Source organism: Nannospalax galili, unplaced genomic scaffold, assembly GCF_000622305.1.
Source record: "Nannospalax galili isolate Female #2095 unplaced genomic scaffold, S.galili_v1.0 scaffold1480, whole genome shotgun sequence".
In the NCBI taxonomy this organism is placed as follows: Eukaryota; Metazoa; Chordata; class Mammalia; order Rodentia; family Spalacidae; genus Nannospalax; species Nannospalax galili.
In genome coordinates, this window is record NW_008346536.1 from 169,019 (window position 1) to 179,697 (window position 10,679).

Below are 10,679 nucleotides of genomic sequence, written 5' to 3' on the forward strand. Positions count from 1 at the left end.
AATTAGCAGGTAAAGGTACTTCCTGTCAAGCTTGAAGACTTGAATTCATACATGTTTGAGAGAGAACATCACCTCCCACGAGTTATTTTCTGACCTCCACATACATGCTGTGGCAAGGACTGTAATAAAAAAAATTAATACACGCTCAAAAAGATTTTAAATAAATGAATGAATAAATAATAAGGTCTCAGGTAGCCTTGTTGGTCTTGAACTCTATGTACTTTTATCTCCCCAATAAAAGTAACCTTATTTTCAGGCTTAGCAGGTAAAGGTACTTCCTGTCAAGCTTGAAGACTTGAGTTCATACATGTTTGAGAGAGAACATCACCTCCCACGAGTTATCTTCTGACCTCCACATACATGCTGTGGCAAGGACTGTAATAAAAAAAATTAAGACACAGGGTACTGAGGATGCAGCTCCTTGGTAAAATGCTTGCCTAGCATGTGCAAAGCCCAATGGGTCCAATCCCTAGCGCTGCATAAACTGAGCATGGTGGCATAAGTTTAGTATCCGAAACTTGGGGTGGAGAGTGGAGACAGAAGATCATCTTCAGCTCAGTTCAAGGACACACTCAGCTATATATTAGTTTGAAATCAGCCTGGGCTACAGAAGACCCTGTCTCAAAACAAAACAAAACACACAAACAAAAAAGCTGAATGTGATGGTGCATGCCTTTAATACTCGTAACTTGTGAGGCAGAGGCAAGCAGATCTCTATGAATTTGAGGCCAACCTAGTCTATATAATGAGTTCCAGACCAGACAGGACTACATATGTTGATCCCAGCACTCGGGAGGAAGAAGCAGGTGGATCTCTGTGAGTTTAAGGCCAGCCTGGTCTACATACAGAGTTCCAGGCCAGCTGGGGCTACAGGGAGACCCTGTCTCAAAAAGACAAAAAAAAAAAGTGACAAGAAGAGGAAGAATGAAGCCGGGTGTGGTGGCACACGCCTTTAATCCCAGCACTCAGGGAGGCAGAGGCAGGTGGATCTCTGTGAGTTCGAGGCCAGCCTGGTCTACAAAGAGAGTTCCAGGTTATAGGGAGACCCTGTCTCAAAAAGATAATTTTTTAAAAAAAGAGGAAAAATGGAATCCAATTCTCAAGAACCTTATTCTTTTATTTTTTACTTAATATTTTATTATTTTTTTAATTTTATGTGTATGAGTGTATTTCCTGCATGTGTATAAGTGCATCTGTGCCATGCAATGCCTGAGGAGGTCAGAAGAGGGCATTGGGTTCCTCTACAACTGGAGTTACAGGTGGTTCTTAGCCACCATGTGGGTGCTGGGAATCGAACCCAGGTCCTCTGTAAGAGCAGCCAGCGCTCTTAACCTCTGAGCCATCTCTCCAGTCCCAGGGCCCTTATTCTTAGCCATTACCTCATTGTATTGGTCTGGTTTTCATCACCACAGTGAAATGCCTGGGGCAGGCTACATACAAAGAGAAGGAATACTTTCAGCTAGCAGTTTTGGGAGGCTGCCAACCTCATGCATTTGGCCTCTGGTCAGTGCCTCCCATCAAAGGGCATCATGGTGGGAGCATCTGTGAGGGTGAGAGACAATATAAGCTGGGAAAACAGACTAGGGGCCTACAGTCCCTTCTGAGAGCACATCCCTAATTGATCCAAGAACCACCCACTATGCCCTGCCTCTTAAAAGTTCCACCAAGCATGGTGGCACACGCCTTTAGTCCCAACACTTGGGAGGCAGAGACAGGCAGATCTCTGTGAGTTCAAGGCCAGCCTGGTCTACATAGTGAGTTCCAGGTCAGCTGGGGCTACTGGGAGGCCCTCTCTCAAAAACACCAAAAAAAAAAAAAGTTCCACCTCCCAACATTGCCACTCTGGGACCAAGCTTCCATCTGACATATGGAGGGATGTATGGAGAACTATGGAAGACCATAGTTCTAAGGCCATGTTCAAACCATAGCATTCCTAGTACACTTACTCTTTCCCTTTTAGGCATCCTTTTAAAGGCATTGTAGGAACCAGGGATGCAGCTTTGTGGACCATATGGCTTTCCGTATTGCAATTCCATTTTTCTTCTCTGTTGGATTATAAACCCCATGCAGGAAGACTCCAGGTTCTTTTTACCCACTATATCCCATGTAGCACCTGGATGACTGAAACTCTTGACTCATCTCCTCTGAGGCTTTCCTTCCTTTCTAATCTGTCCTTTACATGCCACTAGACAAATTATCTTCTTGAAATGCTGCATGATCTCATAGTGCAATCATGCATCATTCATTAACAGAGATGTTCCAAGACTGCGTCATTAAGCAATTTTCATCATGGAGTGTATTTACCCAAACCTTGATGGTACAGCCTACTATACCCCTAAGCCATGTGTGTGTGTGTGTGTGTGTGTGTGTGTGTGTGTGTGTTTGTGTGTGTGTGTATAAAATCTTTATTTATATAAAAAAAATATATATATATAATCTTATTTTACATCCCCCCCTGCCACATTTTAAACTATTTTGTTAAAAACTGATAAGCATTCAGATTATCCTAGGCCTTTACAGACCAGGACCATACTGGAAGGTCTTCAGGGGCAGCAGTTTATAAGAAGCCATCACCTCCTAAGACAACAGTGCCATCTTTTAGGCTTCTTCCTGGAGGCCCCTGATGCTGCTTTGTACTTAGCTGTGCTTTACCTTTTTCATTTCTTTTGCCCTCCCTTCCTTTTCCTTTCCTTTCTCATTTTTCTTTTGCTTTCTCTTTTTTCTTTTCTATAAGATTTATTTTTATTTATTTTTGGTTTTTTTGAGGCAGGGTCTCCCTGTAGCCCTAGCTGGCCTGGAACTGGCTATGTAGACCAGGCTGGCCTCTGCCTCCCAAATGCTGGGATTAAAAGTATGCACCACCATGCCCTGCTACTGTTTTTATTATTTTTTAATTGTGTGTGGGTGTGGGTGTGGGTGTCTCTCTGTCTGTGCAGGTTCCCACAGAGTCCAGAAGAGTCAGGTCCCTTGGAGGTGGCATAACAGATGGTTGAGAGCCCAATGTGAATGCTAGGAACTAACCCTGGGTCCACTGCAAGAGCAATAAATGCTCTTAATTGCAGAGCCATCTCTCCATCCTGCTTTTTTCTTTTCTTAAACTTTCTATTTCTTTTCCTTTCCTTCCCTTCTCCCTTTCTCTTTTTCTTTCCATTCTAACCCTTTCTCCCTCCTTCCTCTCTTCTCTCATCATGTAACCCATATGTCACAGTGCCTCGCCCCAATTAGATCATTTAAATGGGTAAGATGATATGTGATTAATTACAAAAATAATCACAAAAATAATTATAAAATAATTACAAAAACAAAGAAAATTTTAAGAAGAGGGTTACTGGACACTGGGAGTATGCACATATCTATAATCACAGAACTTGAAAGGCTGAGGTAAGGAGAATAATGGGTTCGAGGCCAGCCTGGGCAGCATATCAAAATACCATCTCAACTCTTCCACCCTAGAAATATCATTGTTGAAGATGAAGTGGAATAATGCATATAAGTTATCCAGAATGCTCCTTGCTGGTTTAGGCATTCAGTGATGTGGCTTCTTCCTCACCATGCATATATAGTTACTTGCTCTTTATTTTCTTTTTCTTTTGTTTTAGTTACTTGTTCTTATACTATTTATTGAGTTCTTCCTATATATTTGTTTGTATTATTTAATTTCACATCAACCATGAAAAATTAGATGTTAACTGGTATTCTCACATTTGAGATATGGGAACTCAAATTCAGGTAAAGGGACATGCCACATTGTAACTGAGAGACCCTAATTCAAGCCTAGAGTTCCTAACTCCAGCCCAGTAAGATTTCTGTTTCATTATCACTCTCTCTGAATGGTTGATCTTTTTCCTTGTGTGAAACTGCTCCTGGGGAGATGTGAACAGACATCTACTCACTTCCTTTAGTGATCAACAATAAAACAGAGTAAAGACACGACCAAAGTCCAAGTTGAGGAACCAGAGTGTTTACTGGGTTTGCTTACAGGAATAGGGGTGAGGGGGTCACTTACAGACACAGAAATGACTCAAAGGCAATTTGATTTTTAAAGTCAGAAGGTGTATAAGAACATATCTCAACATAATAAAGGTTATGTATGACAAACCCACAGCTAACATTGAACTTAAAAGTAAAAAGTTTAAAGCTTTTAGCAGGGTTGTTTGTGCAGCATCAGCGGCCACCGCAACCCTGGGGGTGGGGGTGGGGGACACGACATGGATGGGGACCATGACACGGGGGACAGGGGGGATGACACGGATGGGGACGGGACCACACACACACACACACACACACACACACACGATGACGACGACACCACGACGACTACGACACTCTTTTCTCTCAAGCTGACCACAGGGCAGCAGTGGAGCATGTAGACCCTGGCCTGGAGGGGGCTTATGAGGGATTTCAAGTGATTGCAAGAGGACCCACCTGTGGGGGTCAGTGGTGCACCATCTGAAAACAACATCATGCAGTGGAATGCAGTTATATTTGGACCAGAAGGGACACCCTTTGAAGATGGTACTTTTAAACTAGCCATAGAATTTTCTGAAGAATATCCAAATAAACCACCAACTGTAAGGTTTTTATCCAAAATGTTTCATCCCAGTGTATGCTGATGGTAGCATATGTTTAGATATCCTTCAGAACGATGGAGCCCAACATTCGATGTATCTTCTATCCTAACTTCAATTCAGTCACTGATAGATGAACCAAATCCAAACAGTCCAGCCAATAGCCAGGTGGCACAGCTTTATCAGAACAAATGAGAGTATGAGAAGAGTTTCAGCCATCGTGGAGCAAAGCTGGAATGACTCATAATGGACACCTCATCATCGTGCAGAATCAGCTCCCAGTAGAAAGGCTAACACATCTTAGGTGCCACAGGTTTTAAGGATTCTGCAGAGAAAAGAGCAAAAGTCCTTCAGTTTAGAACCTATGAAGCTCATGTATCTTAGTTAATGTACTTTTTATTGCATGGTGTGAACTAAGTTATTGCTGTATAAATTTGTAATATATCCTGTTTGTATTTTTTTCCAAGTGTATAATGTTGGTGTGGAGTTTTCATGACAGAATATATACATTTTGTAAATCTGTACTTTTTTCAAATATTGCATGCCTTATTTTTGAATTCTTTAGATTTTTTAATTGGAGAAAAGCACTTAAAGTTTTTATATGTGAATATTACATGTAAAGCTGTTAAAATACAAACCAGTGGAAAAAAAGAAGTTTAAAGCTTTTAAGATCAAGATCAAGACAAGCACGCCCACTCTAATCATTTCTATTCAGTATAATGCTGGAAGTCCTTGTCAGAGCAGTTTGGCAAGAGAAAGACATGAAAATCTTCCAACTAGGAAAGGAAGTAGTAAAAGTGTCACTGTTTGCTGGTGATATGATCTTGCATGCAGAAAACCATAAATACTCAACCAAAAACTCTATTGTAGGTAATAAAATAATACAGAGGGCTGGAGAGATGGCTCAGTGCAGGCATTACACTCATACACATAAAAATAATAAAGGCGTGGTGGTGCACGCCTTTAATCCCAGCACTTGGGAGGCAAAGGCAGGCAGATCTCTGTGAGTTCAAGGCCAGCCTGGTCTACATAGTGAGTTCCAGGACAGCTGAGGCTCCATGGAGACCTTGTCTCAAAAAGAAAAAAAAAAAAACCCTGAAACTCTAAAACTGTTAGAAAGAAAGCACACACAGTCACACATATACACACACAGACACACATGCACACACACACGCACACACACACACTCACACAGGCACACACACACAGTCACACATATACACACACACAGACACACATGCACACACACAGACACACACACATGCACACACACACAGATGAAGCTCTCCACAAGTGGAAAGTGAACTGGAACCTGAAATACTGTGTCTGCAGGACAATCGAGGTTTTAAGGACTTTAGTGGTTTCTCCTCCTCCCAATTTTGGATTGATCAACTTAAACGAAGAGAAGGCTGATAGGTCACCCCTCCATATTTAGATATGTCTAGGGCTACCCTTCTCTAAGCAGGTCAGTTGAAGTGTACCCTGTTGGAGTGAAAAATAGGCCTTCCTACCAGACCAAGAAGAATCAGAAAGCGTGGATCTTCATTAATTTCCCCATGACCATGTTTCCTTATTGGGGATTTCGTCCCTTACAGAACATTACCAAAGAGTTATTAGAAACGATGGCAGTGGGGTCTATGAGATGGCTCAGTGGGTGTCCACTGCCACCTGTGGTTTGATCCCAAGATCCCAGAGAGATGTGGAAGAAGAGACTCAACTCCATAAAGTTGTCCCCTGACCTCCACATGCACACTCTGGCATGCATGAGCACTGTGGAACACGTATGCACACACACACACACACACACACACACACGCACGCACACACACACAATTAGTTGATTGAGTAATCAAGTAATGAGGGGGAAAAGAAGGAAGTCCAGGAAACGGCTCAGCCGTAGAATGCTTGCTCACTGTGCTCAAGGCTCTGGCCTAATCTCCAATACTTCCAGCCCATTCAAAAAAGAAAAAAAAAGCAGCAGCTTTGGGCTGCGGGTATTGTTCGGGCTGTAGAGAGCTTGCCTAGCATGCACACACCTCTGCCTTTGCTCCTCGGCAATAGATATATAGATTTTATAGAGAGAAACAAGACAAGCGGTGGCGGGGGGGCGGGGGAGAAAGGACGGACAAGGGGACGGGAGAGGGGTGAGAGGAGGAGTGAGGAGAAAGACAGGAGAGAGCTGGGCTGAGGTACTCGCAGGGTAAGGGGCAAGCAATGTTTCATTCTGTGCCCTTTTTAGGGCTTTTGTGGTTTATGGTATGTTTTATTGTTTGCAGGTATATAAATTATCTATCTCTATGTACTATAAATTCTGGTATTACATTGCCAATGGTTTATCAGTATGAAAATTTAATATTCTTTCTTCCTTTCAGGAAACAACAATTAACAACAGTGCTACATTGGAGATGTTAAAAAAGATGATCCCTTTACAAAACTCCAGGTGAGTAACATCAGGACAGTCAGCTGTCTGCGTGCCTGAGAAGGCTGTGGGCTCTTTCTGCGTGGCCAGCTTGAGAAAACAGAGCCTTTGGAGTTTGAGTCTGATCCCAATCACTGTTCTCCATGCTGCCCCCTTCCCCTCCTGCCCTACAGACTCCTGATTTCAGGGAGGGGTAATTCATGAGCGCAGCTCGAAGGTAACCCTAATTTTGTTGTTTGCTTTTATCTTAAGTTGTAAAATGATGAATCCTATTGAAGCCGTATCCCTGTAACTGCAAACTTTTTCCAGCCATTCTGTCTGTATGGTGTCCTCACACATGACTTTTCTCAGTTTCTCAGGAACAGGTTTGGTAGAATCTGTTGAAACTCTTCAAGAGACTGAGCTACATGGAGCAGGAGCAACAGCAATCCCCAAGTCCCCTGAATCTCTTTCATGTTCACAGAATTCAGAATGTGGATATATACATGTGAATTCCCTGACAGAGACACACAACATACAAGAAGACCAAAGGCCAGAGCTCTGAAACCACTGTGTCTAAAACTGTAGTGACCAACCTACTAACTCCGACATGGACATGGGTGGGGTACTGGACAACAAGGAGGGGTCTTCAAGGTTGCAGATAAACTCATTAAACAGTTTCTAAAAATTGATTTCTCATTTCATATGCTCAAATATCTCTTTTAAAGCAGAATTGGAGTTTATTGAGAGTTTTTTTTTGTTTTTTGTTTTGTTTTGTTTTTTTTGTCTTTTTGAGACAGGGTCTCCCTGAAGCCCCAGCTGGCCTGGAACTCACTATGTAAACCAACCTGGCCTTGAACTCACAAAGATCCACCTGCCTCTGCCTCCCAAGTGCTGGGATTAAAGGCATCTGCCACCACACCCAGCTGAGAGATTCTTAATATAGATTTAAAGCAGTGGAGTTAAGAGAAAGGTGTTCAAGAAGAAAAGACACGCTTAAAAAAAACTGTGAATTTCTCAAGAGTTGCCTCAAATACTTTGTATTGATCAGTCTAGTGACTAAATTTCAGTAATTGGTTTTCTCTTCAGCAGAGCACATGTATGGGTAATTCAGGATTCTTTTCCATATAATGGGAATTTCTGTATATTTCATTATTATTCTGCTTTTGCTTTTGTGACAGAGTCCCATTCTGTAGCCCAGGCTAGCTTTGAAGTTCCAAAGGTCTTCCTGCCTCAACATCCTCAGAGCTGGTATTATAGGCTTGAGCCACCAAACTCAGCAGTATCTCATGATTATTTAAAAGTAAAAGATGCTGGGCGTGGTGGCGCACTTTTAATCCCAGCACTCGGGAGGCAGAGGCAGGTGGATCTCTGGAGTTTGAGGCCAGCCTGGTCTACATAGTGAGTTCCAGGCCAGCTGGGGCTACAGAGAAACCCTGTCTCAAAAAGACCAAAAAAAACCCACAAAAAACACACAAAAAAAAACCCGTCATATTTATAGGCTGGGCATGGTGGCCCACGCCTTTAATCCCAGCACTCGGGAAGCAGAGGCAGGCAGATCCCTGTGACTTCAAGGCCAGCCTGGTCTACATAATGAGTTCCAGTACAGGTGGGGCTACAGGGAGACCCTGTCTCAAAAAGACCAAAAAAAATCTTCCCAGATAATTGTAGGTTGTGCCAAGTTAACAGTTAAAAGTAACCAGCACAGGCAGGTATGGTATGGGGACTCATGCCTGACATCCCAGCAAGCAGGAAGCTGAGGCAAGAGAACTGCCATGAGTTTGAGGCCAACCAGGGCTATATATTGAGGCTCTGTCCCAACAACAAAATAGCAATGAAAGTAAAGTAGGGGCTGGAGAGATGGCTCGGCAGTTAAGAGCACTGGTTGTTCTTACAGAAGACCTGGGTTCGAATCCCAGCACCCACATGGCAGCTAACAACTGTCCTTAACTCCAGTCCCAGGGGATACGACAGCCTCTTCTGTCCTCCGAGGGTATTGCATGACACGGTACACTTACCTACATGCAGGCAATACACACATACACATAAAATAAAAATAATAAATAAAATTTTTTTAAAGTAAAAGATGTGCGGCTGGAGAGATGACTCAGTGGTTAACAGCACTATCTGCTCTTACAGAGCACCTGGGTTCGATTCCCAGAACCCACTTGATAGCTAACAACCTTCCATAACTCCAGCTCCAGGGGAATTCAATGCCCTCTTCTGACCTCTGCAGATATTGCATAACAGATGCACTTACATACAGCTGACCTGGAACTCACTATGTAGACCAGGCTGGCCTCGAACTCACAGAGATCTGCCTGCCTCTGCCTCCCAAGTGCTGGGATTAAAGGCATGCGCCACCACGCCCAGCAAAACAAAGTATTTTTTAAAATAAAATAATAAAAAAATAAAACAATCACATTAAAGCAAATCTTTTATCTGGATGTGTTGGAACACACCTATAATCTCAGTACCTGGGAGATGGAACAAAGAAGTTTAGGAATTTAAGGACTTCCTCTCCTGCAAGACAGCTTTCATGCCCGCCTGAGATTCATAGAGAGACCCTGTCTCCAAAAACCCAATCAATCAGTTCAGGCAAGGTGTTACACATCTTGAATGCCAGTACTCAGAGGCAGGCAGATCTCTGTGAGTCCAAGGCCATGGTCTACATAGAGAGATCCATGCCAGCTGGGGCTACAGGGAGACCCTATCTCAAAACAAAACAGAAATGCTGAATAGCTCTATGTAACCCTTAGACAACTAGAGCAGGATGATCAAGGTTATAGAAAATAGCAAATGTGTGCTCTGACCTTAAACCCAGCTCAAGGTCACCACTATCAATTCTCTAGATCTATTTATTATTTTTTAACCTTTTTTTTTTCTTCTTTTGGTCTTTTTTTTTTTTTGAACAAGGGTCTCCCTGTAGCCCCAGCTGGCCTGGAACTACCAGGCTGGCCTTGAACTCGCAGTGATCCGCCTGCCTCTGCCTCCCAAATGCTGGGACTACAGGCATGTGCCACCATGCCTATTTTATTATTTTTATTTTATGTGTATAAGTGTTATGCCTGCATGTGTATAAGTGCACCTGTGTTGTGCAGGGCCCAAGGAAGACAGAATAGGGTGTCGGATTCTCTGGAACTGGAGTTACAAAGGGTTGTTAGTCGGCATGTGGGTGCTGGGATTTGAATCTGGGTCTTCTGCAAGAACAACCAGTGCTCTTAACCACTGAACCATCTAGCCAGCCCCTAGAGCTATTTATTGAATATCCACTGTGTGCTAGTCAGTAGTAGCTACTGCAGTTATCTCTGTGAACAAGATTTATGGGATCTATATGCTGTTTGGGAGGAAGGGATGTGTGGCAGGGAATGAGTTATTGAAAAAGATAATAACAAAACGATATTTTTGCTTGGGTTCAGGGCTGCCTCCGAAAAAGTGGCATCTGCTCTGAGCTCTGAACTGTTAAAGAGCAGCCCCTTTCTCCACTAAAATCTGTAAGAAAGCCAGAAGACGTGGCTCACACTCTGGAGGCTGAAGAATACCAACCTGACCGACAGTGAGTTTCAAGGCAGCCTCAACTACACAGGAAGACCTGGTCTCCAAAATAAAAAACAAAGAGCAGAAGTTCCTAAAGGGACTTATAATACAAGCGCAAATATAAAATCCTATTTTTGTTTTGTTTTCGGTGTTTTGAGACCAGGTCTCCCGAAGCT

The 10,679-nt window shown here is 43.0% G+C and overlaps 1 protein-coding gene and 1 pseudogene across 1 annotated transcript in view; both read left to right on the forward strand.

The window, feature by feature from the left end:
- Ccdc30 (coiled-coil domain containing 30) overlaps window positions 1-7,621 on the forward strand; it is a 151,551-nt gene extending 143,930 nt beyond the window's left edge. Inside the window, exons 14-15 of the mRNA XM_008842840.3 lie at window positions 6,941-7,008; window positions 7,339-7,621. Coding sequence (XP_008841062.1) covers window positions 6,941-7,008; window positions 7,339-7,531 — 261 coding nt within the window. The 3' untranslated portion in view covers window positions 7,532-7,621. The remainder of the gene's footprint in view (window positions 1-6,940; window positions 7,009-7,338) is intronic.
- On the forward strand, window positions 4,365-4,815 carry LOC103741897 (annotated as a pseudogene).
- Window positions 7,622-10,679: the final 3,058 nt, after the last annotated feature.